This window comes from Pongo abelii, chromosome 2, assembly GCF_028885655.2.
Source record: "Pongo abelii isolate AG06213 chromosome 2, NHGRI_mPonAbe1-v2.0_pri, whole genome shotgun sequence".
NCBI lineage: Eukaryota > Metazoa > Chordata > Mammalia > Primates > Hominidae > Pongo > Pongo abelii.
Window position 1 is genome coordinate 190862881 of NC_085928.1, and position 18886 is coordinate 190881766.

An 18886-nucleotide genomic window follows, 5' to 3' on the forward strand; every position below is an offset into this window, starting at 1 on the left:
CAAATTATTGATAAAGAGAAAAATCTTAAAAGCAGCCAGAGGAGGGAAAAACACACTATGTACATAGGAAATAGGACAAAAAAGAGCACAGATTTCTCATTGTAAACAATCCAAACTGGAAGACAATGGAGTAACATATCTAAAATACTAAAAAGAAATAAACTATTAACCTAGAATTCTATACTTAGAAAAAATGTCTTTTAAAAATGCAGGCAAACAAAAACTCTTTCATACCTAAAAGAATTCATCACCAGCAAGCAGAACTTTACTATAAAAAATGTTAAAGGGCCAGGCACGGTGGCTCACACCTGTAATCCCAGCACTTTGGGAGGTCGAGGCGGGTGGATCACCTGAGGTCGGGAGTTCGAGACCAGCCTGACCAACATAGAGAAACCCTGTGTCTACTAAAAATACAAAATTAGCCAGGCTTGGTGGCACATGCCTGTAATCCCAGCTACTCAGGAGGCTGAGGCAGGAGAATCACTTGAACCTGGGAAGCGGAGGTTGCGGTGACCTGAGATCATGCCATTGCACTACAGCCTGGGCAACAAGAGTGAATGAAACTCCATCTCAAAAAAAAAGTTAAAGGAAGTTCTTCAATCAGAAGAAAAATGATACCAGATGGAAATCTGCATCTACACAAAGGAATGGAGAGCACCAGAAATGGCAACTATGTGAATAATTATAAAGATATGATCTCTTATTGTTTAAATCTCTTAAAGAGATAATTGACTGCTTAAAGTAAAAATAACAATATATTCTGGGGTCTATAACATATGAAAGAGTAAAATATGTAACAATAATAGCACAAAGCCTGGGAGGAAACAAATGCAAATATAATGTTTAAGGTGTTATACTATATGAAAAGTGATTTAATATCACTTTAAGATATACTGTGATAAGTTAAAGATGTATACTGTAAACCATAAAGCAACCACTAAAAAACCATAGAAGAATTATAGCTGATAAGCTAATAACAGATAAAATAGAATAAAATATTCAGTTAATCTAAAATGAGGCAGAAAAAGAAAAAAAATGAACAAAGAACGGTAGTACGAACAAAACAAATTGCAAGATGATAGATTTAAACCCAAACATTTCAATACTCACACTATCATATAAATGTATATGATCTAAACACCTCAATTAAAAGGCAGAGGTTTTTCAAGATGGCTCACTAGAGACATTGGATGCCACTTCTCAGAAAAAACGAACCAAGGTTACAGGGGAATAATCACGGCCCCAGTAAAATACTGAGAAGAGTGCAAGGGCATATTAGAGAAATCACAAGAAAAAGTTGAGATGCAGAAAAAAAATAAGGCTGAGCGCAGTGGATCATGTCTGTAATCCCAATCCTTTGGAAAGCGAAGGCAGGAGGAGTGCTTGAGCTCAGGATTTTGAGACCAGCCTGGACAACATACAGGGACCTCATCTCTTCTAAAAGTCAAAAAGTTACCTGGCTGTGGTGGTGCATGCCAGCTACTTAGGAGGCTGAAGTGGGAGGATTGCTTGAGCCCAGGAGGTCAAGGTTGCAGTGAGCAGTGATTGCTCCATGGCACTCCAGCCTGGGTGACAAAGCAAGACCCTGTCTCGAAAACAAAAAAGAAAAGAAAAAAAATGAAAGAAAAGAAAAAGAATGAAGCAAGGTTATGGCAGAGATTGAACCCTGAGGAACTTAAGAGTCCTGTGGAAAAGGTAGGTGAGGGTGTTGTTTGCTCCCCTCACTCCTGCAGCAAACTACTCTTTTCTGAATTGTTGATCAGCCACTCTGCACTTGCAAGCTCTAGGACTGGTGTAGGCAGTGATTTGGGAACTTCTTGAGGGCTGAGCACCAGGCTACCAGCTCGTGCAGGGTCACTGCCCTCAGTCCAGACCTTAGCTGAGATGGTGGGCACCATACTGGTTGTGCACCCATTGTGGGCCTCTGTCCCGCCCTGGACATCTCAGTCCTTGTGTCTCTGCATCACTGGACCCCCTGCAAAACATTCCCCAGCACCTTGGACTATGGCAACCACAAAGGACTGGCAGGACCCAGGGAGCTGCAGGATTCCCAGAGGTCTAACCTTCAGTGCAAACTTCCTACAGGAAGAAAGAGTGCAGTGTGCCAAAGCACCCCTTGGGACTAAGGACACCAAAGCATGTGTTTTCCTGTGCCTAAGAGCTCCTCGCTTGTGAGCTGAAAGTGACTGCACTTCTCCCATTGGAGACGTGGGTGCAGCCAGATGGTACCAGTGCTTGCAAACAGATGTTTAGAGGGAGACCTCTCCCCCTTTACCCATTGCTCTGGATGCAAGCACAGCTCTTCTGGCAAGAGATTGGCATGGGTATGCCTATAGAAGACCATTCCAATGCTATTAGGGGCAGCTGTACCTCCACTGGGGATGTACCCACCAGGCCTGGGCTTGCTTGAATGGCTGGCCCCTCGTCCTCTCTATAGGAAATATCAGCATTCCTGCAGTGGAGATTAGGCAAGCTGCAAAACTGTCAGCTTGGGGTTGAGGGAAGAGGTTCCACCTTGAAGCCATTTACACAGAGAGGTTTTGTACTGGTGTCTTCCACAGCCTTCAGCTACATTGCAGACTGGAGATAAATGACAGATTCTATCTGAACTGAAAGTCAGGGGCCCCTGGACAGGGGTATGTTAGGGATGTGGTTTGTTTTCCTGACTGCTCAGGATGTGGAGTTGGTGCAGAATCCCTCCCCTCCACAGCTTCTGTCATCAATCCCATCAGGTCTGGTACTTGAATGGATCATTGAGGTATCTGTGGGTGAATTTAGCAGTCCAGTGTTGCCCAGCTTTGTCCCCACCTCAGGGTTGAGCAGGGAACTCAGAGCACCTGGCATTCTACAGACCAGCCCACCCACTGAGACAACAGAGTGCCCCTCCTGGTAAACAGAGATCAAGAGCATACCAATCACCTTCTGCCACAACTGGCTCTTACCCATAAGTGCCACCTACTGATATGGAGGTTGAACTGCATAATCTAATTTAAAATGTGCTGATAGAGGCCAGGCATTGTGGCACATGCCTGCAATCCCAGCACTTTGGAAGGCTAAGGTGGGGGCACTGCTTGGGCCCAGGAGTTCAAGACCAGCCTAGGCAACATGGCAAAACCCCCATCTCTGCTAAAAATACAAAAAGTAGCCAGGTGTGGTGGCATGCACCTGTAGTCCCAGCTACTCAGGAGGCTGAGGTGGGAGGATTGATTGCTTGAGCCCAAGAGGTTGAGGCTGGAGTGAGCCAAGATAATCCCACTGCATTCCAGCCTCAGTGACAGAGGGAGACCCTGTCTCAAAAAAATGAATAGATGAATAAAAAATAAAAATAAAATGTGCTGACAGAAGTGCACAGTACTGGCGAATAAAATAAGCTTCTTGAGACCTCTGCAATTCTAGTCCCACCATGTGCAGTAAGCGTGTTCATATGCTCAGCCTATCACTACTACAACCAGGATTTGAGAAAGCCACTGCACAAAGGCTATTTATAACCAAGAAACTCATAAGACTTGGGCCCCTGAAAGCACACAGAATCGAAGCCAAACAACCACACAATATACATTACAGTCACACCCTCAAGTGGGGGAAATGCTTTTTAAAAGTCTCATTCAAGCAAAAGTAAATTAAAAAATAAGAAGTGACAGCTTCTCCAGATAAGAAGGAACCAGCATAAGTATTCTGGCAATATTAAAAAGCAGAGTGCTTCAATACCACCCAAAGGATCACACTAGCTTTCTAGCAATGAATCCTAACCAAAATGAAAATTCTGAAATGACAGATAAAGAATTCAAAATATGGATTGTAGGGAAGCTCAATGAGATTCAAGAGAGGGCCAGGTGCGGTGGCTCATGCCTGTAATCCCAGTACTTTGGGAGACCGAGGAGGGCGGATCATAAGGTCAGGAGATCGGGACCATCCTAGCTAACATGGTGAAACCGTTTTTACTAAAAATACAAAAAATTAGCTGGGTATGGTGGCGGGTGCCTGTAGTCCCAGCTACCTGGGAGGCTGAGGCAGGAGAATGCTGTGAACCCAGGAGGCAGAGCTTGCAGTGAGCCGAGATCGTGCCACTGCATTCCAGCCTGGGCAACAGAACAAGACTCCGTCTCAAAAAAAAAAAAAAAAAAAAGAAAGAAAGAAAAGAAAAGGAGATCCAAGAGAAAGTTGAAAACCAATACAAATAAATAAAAAAAAAAACAATTCAGGATATAAATGAGAAGTTTACTAAAGAGATTTAAAAAAAAAAAAAACTAAACTTCTGGAAATGAAAAGTTCATTGAAGGAATTACAAAATACAGTTGAAAAGCTTTAACAATAGAGTAGACCAAGCAGAAGAATTTCAGAGTTTGAAGACAGTTCTTTCAAATTAACCTTGTCAGACAAAAATAAAGAACAAAGAACTTTTAAAATGTAAGAAGATTTGAAGAAATATGGGAGTATGTAAATCGACCAAATCTAAAAGTAATAGGTATTCTTGAGGGAGAAGAAGAAAAAGTAAAAAGCTTGGAAAACCTATTTGAGAAAGTAATTCAGGAAACCTTCACTGGTCTTGCTAGAGATTCAGACATCCAGATAAAAGAAACTGAAAGAACACCTGAGAGACACTTTGCAAGATGAACTTCATCAAGGCATATAATCATCAGGCTTTCCAAACTCTCCATAAAAGGAGAAATCCTAAAAGCAACAAGACAGAAGCATCTAATAACATATACACGCACACACACCAATCCCATCAGATTTACAGTGGACTTCTCAGAAGAAACCTTACAAGCCAAAAGAGATAGGAGCCCTATTTTCTGTCTTCTTGAGAAAAACACTGCCAGCCAATAATTTCGTGTCCTGCTAAACTAAGCTTCATAAATGAAGGAGAAATAAAGTCTTTCCCAGACAAGCAAACCCTAAAAGAATTCATCACCACCAGACTGGTTCTACAAGAAATGTTCAAAGGAGTTCTAAAGATGGAAATGAAAGGGTAACATTCACCATCATAAAAGAACATGAAAGTTTAAAACTCACAGATCTTATAAAGCAATTACACAATTGAGACTACAGGACAACGTTATAACAGGAACAAAACCTTACATATCAATACCAACCTTGAACTTAAATGGACTAAATTCTCCTCTTAAGAGATATAGTCTGGGGGAATGAATTTTTTTAAAAAAATCCAAGCTTATGCAGTTTATAAGAAACTTACCTAATAGGCAAAAACATTTACAGACTCAAAGTAAAGGGGAGGGAAATATATTCTATGCAAACATAAATCAAAAGCAAGCAGGAGTAACTATACTTACATCAGATAAAACAGACTTTATAACAGGTAAAACAGTCAATAACAGTGAAAAAAGACCAAAAAAGTCATTATATGATAAAGGGACCGACTAAACAAGATGTAACAATCCTAAATATATATGCACCCAACACCAGAGCACCTAAGTTCATAAAACAAATACTACTAGATGTAAGAAAATAGACAGCAATACAATGACAGTGGGGGATGTCGACACCCCACTGACAGCACTAGACAGATCACTGAGGCAGAAATTCAATAAAGTAACACTAGACTTAAACTGGACTCAAGATCAAATAGACTGGTCGGGCATGGTGGCTCATGCCTGTAATCCTAGCACTTTGGGAGGCTGAGGTGGGTGGATCACCTGAGGTCAGGAGTTCGAGACCAGCCTGGCCAACATGGTGAAACCTCATCTCTACTAAAAATACAAAAATTAGCCAGACATGATGACGCCTACCAGTAATCCCAGCTACTTGGGAGGCTGAAGCAGGAGAATCGCTTGAACCCAGGAGGTGGAAGTTGCAGTGGGCTGAGATCATACCACTGCACTCCAGCCTGGTGGAGAGAGATCAAATACACTGAACAGACATTTACAGAACAGTCTACATAACAACCACAGAATATTATCTGTGCATGCAACAGTCTCCAAAATATACCATATGCTAGCCCACAAAGTCTCAATAAATTTTTTAAAAATTGAAATCATAACAAGTATCTTCTTGGACAACAGTAGAAGCAAGAATAGTAATCAGTATGAAGATGAACTCTCAAAACTAAATAATTAAACAACCTATTCCTGAATAATATTTAGTTAAATGATTAAATTAAGGCAGAAAATACTTTAAAATTTTTAATGAGTGAAAATAGAGACACAACATACCAGAACCTGTGGGATACAGCAAAAGCAGTGCTGAAAGGGAAGTTTATGGGGTTAAATGCCTACATTAAGCAGAAAGGCCAGGTGCAGTGGCTCACACCTGTAATCCCAGCATTTTGGGAAGCCAAGGCAGGTGGATCACTTGAGGTCAGGAGTTAGAGACCAGCATGACCAACATGGTGAAATACCGCCTATACTAAAAATACAAAAATTATCTGGGCCTGGTGGCAGGTGCCTGTAATCCCAGCTATTCAGGAGCCTGAAGAAGGAGAACTGCTTGAAGCGGTGAGGCAGAGATTGCAGTGAGCCAAGATCGTGCCACTGCTCTCCAGCCTGGGCGACAGAGCAAGATTTCATCTCAAAAAACAAACAAACAAAACCAGATTGAAAGATGAGAAATATCTCAAGTTAACAGCCCAATGTCACACCTCAAGAACTAGAAAAACAAGAAGAAACCAAACCCAAAGCTGGCAGAAGAAACAAAAACAATAAGAGCAGAACTAAATGAAATAGAAACAAAAAAGAAAAAAAGAAAGGATTAATGAAACAAAAAGCTGGTTATTTGAAAAGATAAACAAAATTGATAGATTGGTACTAGATTAACCAAGAAAAAAAGATAAAATTCAAATGAGCACTATCAGAAATGATAAAGATGACATTAAAACCGATATCACAGAACTACAAAAGATCATCTGAAAGTACTATGAGCATCTCTACAGGAGTAAACTGCAAAACCTAGAAGAAATGGATAAATCCTGGAAATATACAACCTCCCAAGATTGAACCAGGAAGAAATAAAAGTCCTAAACAGGTGAATAATAAGTCATGAAATTAAATCAGTAATTTTTAAAAAAATCCCAATTTTAAAAAAAAGGCCCAAGACCAGATAGATTTATAGCTGAATTCTACCAGACCTACAAGAAGAACTGGTACAAATCTTACTGAAATTGTTCCAAAAAACTGAGAAGGAGAGAATCCTCCCTAGCTCATTCTATGAATCCAATATTGATTGCCCTGATACCAAACCCAGGAAAAAGTAGAAATAACAGAATGGAAAGAAAGAACAGAACGGAAAGAAAGAACAGAACGGAAAGAAAGAACAGAACGGAAAGAAAGAACAGAACGGAAAGAAAGAACAGAACGGAAAGAAAGAACAGAACGGAAAGAAGAGGGAGGGAGGAAGGAAGGAGAGGAGGGAGGAAGGAAGGAGAGGAGGGAGGAAGGAAGGAGAGGAGGGAGGAAGGAAGGAGAGGAGGGAGGAAGGAAGGAGAGGAGGGAGGAAGGAAGGAGAGGAGGGAGGAAGGAAGAGGAGGGAGGAAGGAAGGAGAGGAGGAAGGAAGGAGAGGAGGAAGGAAAGAAGGAGAGGAGGAAGGAAGGAAAGAAGGAGAGGAAGGAAGGAAGGAGAGGATGCAAATTTAGCATCAATTCATAGTTTAAAAAAAATTCAACAAACTAAGCATTGAAAGAACATACCTTAAAATAATAAAAGCCATCTATGACAGACCAACAGCCAACATCACACTAAATGAGGAAAAATTTAAAGCATTCCGTGTAAGAACTGAAACAGAAAAAGGAAGCCCATTTTTATTATTTTTATTCAACATAGTACTGAAGTCCCAGCTAGAGCTATCAGGCACGAGAAAGAAAGAAATAAAAGACACCCAAGTTGGAAAAGAGGAAGTCAAATTATCTGTTTGATGCAGATATGACCTTATACCTAGAAAATCCTAAAGACTCCTTCAAAACACTTAGATTTGATAAATTACTTTAGTAAAGTTGTAAGATACAAAAATCAATGAACAAAAATGAGTAGCATTTTTATACACCAATAATTATCAAGTTGAAAATCAAGTTAAGAAGGCAATTCTATTTACAATAGCTACAAAACACACACACACCCCCCCCAGGAATACATTTAACCAAGGAAATGAAAGATCTCTACAAGAAGAACTACAAAACATTAATGAAAGAAATCATAGAGGACAGAAACAAATGGAAAAATATCTTATGCTCATGGATTGAAAAAATCAGTATCATTAAAATGACAATACTGCCCAAAGCAATCTACAGATTCAATGCAATTTCTGTCAACTTACCGATGTCATTTTTCACAGAATTAGAAAAAACAGTTCCAAAATTCATATGCAACCCAAAAAAAGCCTGAGTAGCCAAAGCTATCCTAAGTAAAAAGAACAAAGTTGGAAACATCATATTACTTGACTTCAAATTATACTACAAGGCTATAGTAACCAAAACAGCATTGTACCGGTATAAAAATAGACATATAGATCAATTGAACAGAATAGAGAACCCAGAAATAAAGCCAAATATCTACAACCAACTGATCTTAGACAAAGTTGACAAAAACATACACTGGGAGGAAAGGACACTCTATTTAATAAATGGTGCTGGGAAACTGGATAGCCACATACAGAAGAGTAAAATTGAACCCATTTATCTTACCATATACAAAAATTAACTCAAGATGGACTAAAGGCTTAAACATAAGACTTGAAACTATGAAAATCCTAGAAAAAAAAAACCTGGGAAAAATACTTCTGGACACTGACCTAGGCAAATAATTTATGACTATGTTCTCAAAAGCAAATGCAACAAAAATAGACAAATGGGATTTAATTGAACTAAAAAGCTTCTGCACAACAAAAGAAACAATCAACAGAGTAAACAGACAACCTACAAAATGGGAAAAAATATTCATAAACTATGCATCCAACAAAGGGCTAATATCCAGAATCTACAAGGAACTCAAACAGGTCAACAAGAAAAAAACAAATAACCCTATTAAAAAGTGAGCAAAGGATGTGGACAGACAGTCCTCAAAAGAAGACATACAAGCAGCCAACAAACATATGAAATAATGCTCACTATTACTAATCATCACAGAAATGCAAATGTAAACCACAATGAGATACCATCTTATACCATTCAGAATGGCTATTACTAAAAGTCAAAAACAATATATGTTGGTGAGAAGGTGGAGAAAGGAAAATGCTTATACACTGTTGGTGAGAATGTAAATTAGTACAGCCTCTAAGAAAAACAGTATGGAGAGTTCTCAAAGAGCTAAAAGTAGAACTATCCTATAATCCGGCAATCCTACTAGTATCTGCCCAAAGAAAAAGAAATCATTATGTAAAAGACACCTGCACTTGAATGTTTATCACAGCACTATTCACAATAGCAAAGTCATGGAATCAATCTAAATGTCCATCAATGGATGATTGAATAAAGAAAATGTAGGGTATATACACCATGGAATACTACTCAGCTATAAAAAAAGAATGAAATCATGTATTTTACAGCAATGTGTATTGAACAACTGGAGGCCAAGACCCTAACTGAAGTAAATGCATGTTCTTACATATAAGTGGAAGCTAAATAATGGTTACACAGGGTCATAAAGAGTAGAGTAATCAATATTGGAGACTCCAAAAGGTGGGAAGGTGTGAGGGTTGAAAAATTACTTACTAGGTACAATGTTCACTATTTGGGCAATGGGTACATTAAAAGCCCAGACTTTATCACTATGCAATATATCCACTTAACAAAACTACATGTGTACCTGCTAAATCTATAAAAATTTAAAAAGTTATTTTAAGGCAGATATTGTCAGACTGGATAAGGTAAATAAGACTCAACAATATCCTACTTACAACAAATCCATTTTAAACACAAAGTCACAAACAAGTTCAATGTTAACACAAAAAACACACCATGTTAATACTAATCAAAATAAAATGGTAGAGACTTTATTAATATCAAAGTATATTGCAGAGCAAAAAATGTTTTCAAGAAGAGGGTAACTTTATAATAAATGAGTCAATTTGTCCAGAAGACATAATAACCCTAAACATTTATGGATTTATTTTGGCTACCCATCAAGAAATTGAACTCGGTCTCCCAAATAATTCCAAATATTTAAATACCTAACAACAAAGCTTTGAAATACATGAAGAATCTTTGTTCTTACCAGCAGATGAAGAAAAAAATTAAAAAATAAAGTAAATGAAGCAAAAAAGTCTATGAACTTCAAGGAGAAATAGAGAAGCCCACCATTAGAGTCAGAGATCTCAATTCCCTTGACTCAATAACTAATAGAACAAGTAGACAGAAAATCCGTAAGGGTATAAAAGACTTGAACAACACTATTAACCAACTCGACCTAGTTGACATTTACAAAACAATCCACCCCCCAAAAAATATATACACTATCTTTAGTTCCAGCTACTCAGGAGGATGAGATGGGAGCATCGCTTGAGCCCAGGAGTTCGGGGCTGCAGTGAGCTATATCATGCCACTGTACTTCAGCCTGGGTGAGAGGGCAAGACCCCCGTTGCTAAAACAAAAACCCAAAATATCCAAAACAAAAGAAAAGTGAAACATTCTCTTTAATGCACCTGGAACATTGATAAAGTGAGGCCATACGTCTTGGGTTATAAAACAAAACTTAAACATTTGAAAGAACTGAAATCATACAAAGTATGTTCTTGAATATAATTATATCAGATATCAATGACAGAAAAATATCCGAAAAATCCCTCAAAACTTGAAAATTTAAAAAACATACTTCTAAGTAACTAATAGGTCAAATTAATAAGGAAATTTGAGTTTTAAAACTGAGATAATATAAATATAACGTGATAACATATGTGGAATAAACCATAAGCATTAGAGGGGAATTAGAGAATTACACACCTATATTAGAAAAAAAGAAAGGTTGTTAAGCAATGAGCTTAGCTTCTATCTTAAAAAACTGGGAAAGAAAATAAAATAAAATCCAAACTAAGCAGAATAAAGTAAATAATAGGACCACATCTGAAGTCAATAAAATGGGAAACAAAAACATTAGAGAACAATACATAAAAACAAAGCTGGTTATGTGAGATCAGTAACACTGACAAACCTATAGCCAGCCTGATCAGAAAAAATAAGCAAAGATATAATGACTAAGATCAGGAATGAGAGAGGTAAATTAACTTAAAGATTCTACAGGCCGGGCACCATGGCTCACGCCTGTAACCCCAGCATTTTCGGAGGCCGAGGCAGGTGGATCACTTGAGGTCAGGAGTTCCAGACCAGCCTGGCCAACATAATGAAACCTCGTCTCTACTAAAAATACAAAAATTAGCTGGGCATGGTAGCGTGTGCTTGCAATCCCAGCTACTCAGGAGGCTGAGACAGGAAAATGGCTTGAACTCAGGAGGCAGAGGTTGCAGTGAGCTGAAATCGCACCACTCCAGCCTGGGCAACAGAGCAAGACTCCATCTCAAAAAAAAGAAAAAAAAAAGATTCTACAGATATTAAATGTATAATAAGAACATATTATAAACAACGTTATGCCTTTAAATTCAGCAACTTGGATGAACTATTAAAATTCTTTGAAAGACACAAGCTACCATTTTCTTTGGGAATGACAATTCATCTCAGCAGGCAAGAACAGGTTAGTATATAATTGAAAGAGACCAGAAGGAAGCATGGAAAATTATGAGACATAGTTATAATGATAGCTTTTAACACCCAGAAACTTTTAGTTTCTTTATGATCCGTTTTTTTTTTTTGTTTTGTTTTGTTTTGTTTTTTAGCAAAAAGGCATCAGTAGAATCTGAGAATATAATTTTAAATGTGTCAAAGATGTGATGAAAAACCCCTGACTTTTTTTTAAGGCCTAAGAAAAGGAGTCACTGAGTTTTATATATTTTTAACCTAAGATCTTAGGTAAAAAGTCATTTTAATGTGTTTGAGGCAAAGTGATTTCTTCTATTCTCCAGAATTATCTTTTTATGACCTTGGAGAAAATGTCTATAATATTCATAACTGACATGGAATAAATCGCTATAATATATAAGAAGTTTCCACAAATTTACAATAAAGACAAAAGAGGCTGTAGAAAAAATGATCAAAGGATATTGACAAGCAATTTGCAAGAAAAAGTAACAAAAATATTAAAACATCAACCTCATTAGTTATCAGAAACAAAACAATGAGATAGCATTTTTCATCTATTAGGCTGATAGGTAGAAAAAACTTAATAACCAGTGCTGAAAATGAGGAAATGGGAAATTTCATGATTTCTTTTGGAAATATAAATTGCTATAGCTTTTGAGAGCAATTTTGCTTTATCTGTTAAAGTTTAAAATATATATATGCTGAATAAAGAATAAAACCCACATGATCATTTCAATAGATGCAGAAAGAGCATTTGACAAAATCAAATGCTTTTCATGATAAAAACATTCAACAAATTAGGTACAGAAGGAAAATTCCTCGACCAGATTAAGGGCATCTACAAAAAACCCACAGCTAACATCAATTTAATGGTAAAATACTGGATGCTTTCCACTAAAATCAAGAACAAGAAGAGACAAGGTGTCTGCTTTTATTACTTTTATTCAACATTGTATTGGAGGTTCTAGCCAGGGAAATTAGGTAAGAAAAACAAATAAAAGTCATCCAGATTGGAAAGGAAGAAGCAAAACTATCTCTATTTGAAGATGATAATCCTGTATATAAAGCAAACCCTAAGGAATCTACTAAAAAAAAACCACAAGAACTATAAACAATTTCAGCAAGTTTGCAAGATACAAGACCAATACACAGAAATTAATTATATATCTACACATTAGTAATGAACAATCTGAAAGAAAATCAATAAAAATAATTTTTTGATAATGACACCAAAAAGAATAAAATATTGAGGATCAAATTTAACAACAGCAACAAAAAACATCTGAGATACACACACAGGAAATTACAAACCATTATTGAAAGAAATTAGAGAAGATCTAAATAAACAAAGGTACATTTCATAATGGATTAGAAGACTTACTATTATTAAGATGACAATATTCCCTAATTGATCTAGAGTCAACACAATCTTTATCAAAACATCACTGAAGTTTTTGCAGAAATAGACAAGCTGATCTTAAAATTAATATGGAAATTCAAGTAACTCAGAATAACCAAAGCAATCAGGAAAAAAGAACAAAATTGGAGGACTCACCCTTCCTGATTTGAAACTTACTACAAAGCTACTGTAATAAAGACAGTATGGTCATGAAACAGAACAGACTATACATCAGTGGAATAGAATTAACAGTGTAGAAATAACCCCTTACATTTACAGTCTGCTGACTTTTTTGTTAAGACAGTGTCTTGCCTTGTTACTCAGGCTGGAGCGCAGAGGCACTGTCATAGTTCACTGCAACACCACACTTTTGGGCTCAAGAAAGCCTCCCACCTCAGCCTCCCGAGCAGCTGGGACTATGGGCACATGCCATCCCACTCAGTTTACAGTGAGGTTTTTTTTTTTTAATTTTTTTTGAGACAGGGTCTCACTCTGTTGCCCAGGCTAGAGTGTAGTGGCATAATCATGGCTCACTGCAGCCTTAATCTCCTAGGTTCAAGCAATCCTCCTGCCTCAACCTCCTGAGTAGCTGGGACTCCTGGTGTGTGTCATCACACCTGGCCAATTTTTTATTTGTTTTTTTTTAAGACAGGGTCTCACTCTGTTGCCCAGCCTGGAGTGCAGTGGCACAATCATGGATGGCTGGCAGCTTCGACCTCCCAGGCTTAAGCAATTCTCCCACCTCAGCCTCCCAAGTACCACAGGTGGTACCACAGGCACACGACACCATGCCTGGTTATTTTGTTGTTGTTTTTTATTTTTTGTAGAGACAGAGTCTTGCTATGTTGCCCAGGCTGGTCTCAAACTCCTGGGCTCAAGCTATTCTCCTGCCTCGCCTTCTCAAAGTGCTGGGATTACAGGTGTGAGCCATCACACCTGGCCCAGTCAGTTGTGTTTTAATGAAGTTGCCAAGACCATACAATGAGCAAAAGGATAGAATATTCACAAACGGTGCTGAGACAACTATATAGCTACATGTAAAAGAATGTAGGAAGTTAGACCCTTCCTCACAAAAAATAGCACAAGATATATCATAAGCATAAATATAAAAGCTAAAGCTATAAAAAATGTTAGAAGAAAACATGAGTAAATATTTTTACCTTGGTTCAAATGATGCTTTCTTGGATACATCACCAAAAGCATAAGCAACCAAAGAGAAATTAAATAAATCATACCATCAAAATAAAAAACTTGTGTTCATCAGAGGATACTTCCAAGAAAATGAATAGACAGCCCACAGAATTGGAGAAAATACTTGCAAATCATATGTCAGGTAAGGGTCTAGTATCCAGAATGTATAAGGAACTGTTACAACTCAATGATAAAAAGATAAATAACAAATTAAAAGTGGGCAAAGTGAATAGACATTTCCACAAAGAAGTATAAATGGCCAAGAAGCACATGAAAAGGTGCTCAACATCATTAGCCATTAGAGAAATGTAAATCAAAACCACAATGAGATATTTCAAAACCACTAGGATTGTACTACATATACGTATGTATACATATACATACATTTTATATTTATGTTTATATCTTGTGCTATATGTTTATATATACGTACATATATAAAGACAGACAATAACAAGTGTTGGTGAGGATGTGGAGGAATGTGGACTTTTGTACATTGCTGGTGGGAATGTAAAATGGTACAGCTTTGGAAAATAGTCTGGCATTTCCTTGATAGGTTAAACATAGAGTTACTATATGATCCAGGAATTCTAATCCTATGTATATACTCAGGCCAAATGAAAACATTCATCTACACAAACACTTGTACATAAATGTTCAGAGCAACATTATTCATAACTGCCAGAAAAAAGGAAACAATTCAAATGTCCATCAACTGATGAATGGATGAATAAAATGTGGTATATCCAGTCAGTAGAACATTATTTCGCAATGAGAAAGGATGAAATTCTCATACACACTTCAACATAGATCAACCTTGAAAGCATTATGCTAAGTGAAAGAAACCACCACAAAAAAAACACGATTTCGTTTATATGAAATGTCCAGAATAGACAAATCTATAGTGACAAAGTAAATTAGTGGTTGCCAAGGACTGGGGTTGGAATGGGGAGTGACTGCTAATGGGCATAGAATATTATTTTGGGGTGATAAAAATGTTCTAAACTTGATTATAGACATGAAACAGGTAGTTCCCTTGACCCACTTCGTGGGTGGGAATGGAAGTGGCTCGTCTCACCTAGCCCGCCACTGGCCACTCCTCGTGAGAGAGTGTGTGCGAGTAAGGGAGTGTGGGAACTGGAGGGAACGAACGCTGGAACTGGCCACTCTTCTCTGGCGGGAGCAGGCTCTGTGCCGGCCCTACAGCAGCATCCAAGCCCCTGTCCTCTCGGCACCCGAGTTCTTGTTTGGCGTCCAGGAAGAATTAGACAACCCAAACGGATTGAAGTGTAGTGTACGTGGAAGATTTTATTGGGTAATGGCTCTCAGCAGGATGGGAGTTGGAAAGGGGATGGTGCGGAAAGTGATTTTTCCCTGAAGCCACACCATCTGAAGTTAGCTGCGTCTATCTGTAGTCTCTGACACTCAGTTGCTGCTTCTCTGCTTGCTGCGCATATACCCGGCGCTCAGCCACTTGTGTTGCTCTGCCAGCTGAAGTCTTTTTTATATGGGCACAGGATAGGGTCACGGCAGGCCAAAAAGCAACATTCGAGTGCAAAAATGGGGTCAGCTGTTTTCATATAGGGCTGTGGTTCCAGGCTTAAGGGTGGTGGGGTTTAGCCAGGAGCCAAGCCATTCTGTATCATTTCCCCCCTCTGAAAAGGCACATCTAACTGCCCTTAGAATACGGACCGACCAGTCTTTCTGTTGTTTAACGAAAGCGGCAGTTAGATTCCTCCCAGAAGTCTACCCAAGGATCCCCAGCGAAAGGGAGCCATAGTCCGAGGCTCTGGCTGCCTGCCTGTTTGGAGCTGTTTGATGGCCTCTAGGTGAGAGAAAAAAACAAGCTTTACAAGGCCAAATATGCATGGATCAAACATGTATTATATAAGGAAAGAATCTAGTGTGAAATATTACAGAAATAAAAAGTGAAATATACTAGTAACATTGTACCCCAAGCTTCTCACCCTGGTGAAAGAAATTAAACCTTGAATGGAAGCAGTTAAACTTTATGAGAGGGATAACTGCTCGTCACATCTGTGGCAGTTAACAGGCGAACTGTTAGGAATTCTGGGGTCTGTGGGCTTGCATGATGGTCTTTAGAGCTTCTGCCTCTTTCTTGTGTCTAAATGACCGAGGTGGCCACTTCCAGGAGGTCCCCTAAAGTACTATCTGGTCCCAGGGTGCATTTCTAAGTATAAACTGGAGGTGGTCAAGTTTGTTGGTTGCCCATTCTGAAAGACAGGGAATTTGGCGTCTCTCATTCCCTTTCTTCTTTCAGTGAAATTTCGAGGTGTGAGGGAGAAAGAAAGCGGGCATTCCCCTTTTCTCTTCTTTTTGTCTGAGACTCGGCAACCTTGGCAGGTGCCACCCATTGGCCACCCATGGGTGCCAATGCGGCTTGCACCCAGGAAGCAGGGAGGGCCTAGAAAATAGGAATTACCCACACTCATCTGTGCCTCTACCTCCCCTACTGTCGACAACCTTTGAGTTCCCTGGGCCTCATTTATGCCATGGAGCATGGCTTCCTTGCATGAAGCAGGGAGTTAATTGGCAGGAATCGGTCCTGCCCATTTACACTGGGAGTGTTGCGTGGCTTCGGTTCCCTCAGATCTGGTTTTCCTTTCTAGGGCCTCAACCTGAAGTTTAGAAACAAGTTTGAGACCAAAAAAGAAGGTATGTCAGAGGCTGCATGGATTCATTTAGATTTAAGTCCCAGATGGACTTTGCCAAATTTGCAGTTATCAGCCAGGAGGGGTTGCTCCTCTGTCGCCTCCCTATCATAAGCAAAGTGCTGAGGTAGGAAAAGAATCCTCTCGCTTAGAAAAGAAAAAAAGCTTCAAGTACCTCTAAGTTGGGGGGACCTGGGGGAACAGTCTCTTGCTCTGTTGAAATGGGTTTCTTTAATCACTGTATCCCTCCCCTGGTTCAGACCGGCTAGACCTCTGTGACGGGAAACAGAGCCAACATTCCTTTCACCTAAAGGAAAGAGAGAAGTGCCAGGGTCTTGGAATAGACACAGATCCAAAAGTTCCTCATTTTAACTCACTGTTTTTCATATCCTGGACAGGCCCCCAGATGAGACAGGATTGTTCCCTTCACCTTAACCCCCTTCGTGGGCGGGAACAGGAGCAGCTCATTTCACTCAGCCTGCCTCCTGCCACTCCTGGCGGCAGAGCGTGCGAGTGCGGGAACCGGAGCGAACGAATGCGGGAACCGGCCGGTCACTCCTCTCTGGCGGGAATAGGCTCTGTGCGGGCCTCAGAGCAGCGTCCAAGCCCTGGCCTCTCGGCATTCGGAAGAATTAGGTCATGTGAACGGATTGAAGAGTAGTGTATGCGGAGGATTTGATTGAGTGGTGGCTCCTGGTGGGATGGGAACTGGAAAGCAGACGGTGAAACAGGGTCATCTTTCCCTGAAGCCGCACCAGCTGAAGTTAGCTGCGTCTATCTGTAGTCTTCAACACTCTTGCTGCTTCTCTGCTCACCGCTCAGCCGCTTGTGTTGCTGTACCAGCTGAAGTCTTTTTTTATGGCCACGGGATAGGGGCGTGGCAGGCCAAAAAAGCAACATTTGGGCAGAAAAATAGGGTCAGCTGTTTTCAAGCCCGTGATTCCAGGCTTAAGGGTGGGGTTTAGCTGGGAGCCCAGCCATTCTGTATCAGTGATAGTTGCACATCTATAAATATACTAACAACCATTGAATTGTGTACTTTAAATAGATTAACCGTATGATATATGAATTACATCTCAGTAAAGTTGTTTCTTAAAAAATATGCATATACCTTAGTCTAGCCGTTCCAGGTCATATACTACAGCGATAGTAACATAAAGATATAATATGTAGTTTATAATAATAAATATTGGAAATACTTAATCTTGCAAATGCATGATCAGTAAGGTAGTGGAGGCAAAAACTAGGTTTCCCAGGAGCTCCAGGGTTCTCAGCTTCCGAGTAGTAATCTCAAGGAAGTACGTACTCTGACAAACTGTTTATGACACAGACCTACTCCTTAGACCAATCACTGTTCCCATAGAGATAGCTCATTACGATTTGCGGAGTCAGAATCATGTGCCCACTGCTGAAATCAGGAATTCAGGGTCCTGGGAGAGTCACCCGTGCCACCCACCTAATGTTTTCTGGAAGTTTGACTTTAAAAGGAAGAAGAGAGCAAGAGATCAATATAGCTAGAGTGTGAAGATGAGGTGTTTTCTTTAAAATAGAGGTGACTTGAACACGTTTAAATGCTTGTGCAAAGTAGCCAATATAGAGGGAGCAGTTAAAGACACAAAAGAAATAGAACATTTGTAATCAATAGATCTCAGGAAATTATTATTTCCCACTATCCCTCAGAAAATTATATTCAATAAAGGAATTTGTTTCTGGATCCTTGGAGGATTAACTTTCCTTTTCATGCTTAGGCAATACAAAGTTGAATCACCACTTTAAACCACATTACACAGACTAGAAGGTGAAACTCCAATGACCAGGCCATTATGTTAATCAATACTTCAACCTTCATTTTTTTTTTCTTTTTTCTTTTTTTTTTTTTTTGAGACGGAGTTTACGCTCTTGTTGCCCAGGCTGGAGTGCAATGGCGCAATCTCGGCTCACTGCAACCTCGGCTCACTGCAACCTCTGCCTCCCAGGTTCAAGCAATTGTC

The 18886-nt window shown here is 39.3% G+C and overlaps 1 protein-coding gene across 1 annotated transcript in view; it reads left to right on the plus strand.

Annotated features, from left to right (window-relative positions):
• Positions 1-18607, plus strand: part of LOC134761094 (uncharacterized) — a 41130-nt gene extending 22523 nt beyond the window's left edge. The window contains exons 2-4 of the mRNA XM_063722429.1: positions 15240-15517; positions 16854-16899; positions 17294-18607. Of these exons, the coding sequence (XP_063578499.1) occupies positions 15240-15517; positions 16854-16899; positions 17294-17556 (587 nt within the window). The 3' untranslated portion in view covers positions 17557-18607. The remainder of the gene's footprint in view (positions 1-15239; positions 15518-16853; positions 16900-17293) is intronic.
• The last annotated feature ends 279 nt before the right edge of the window (positions 18608-18886 follow it).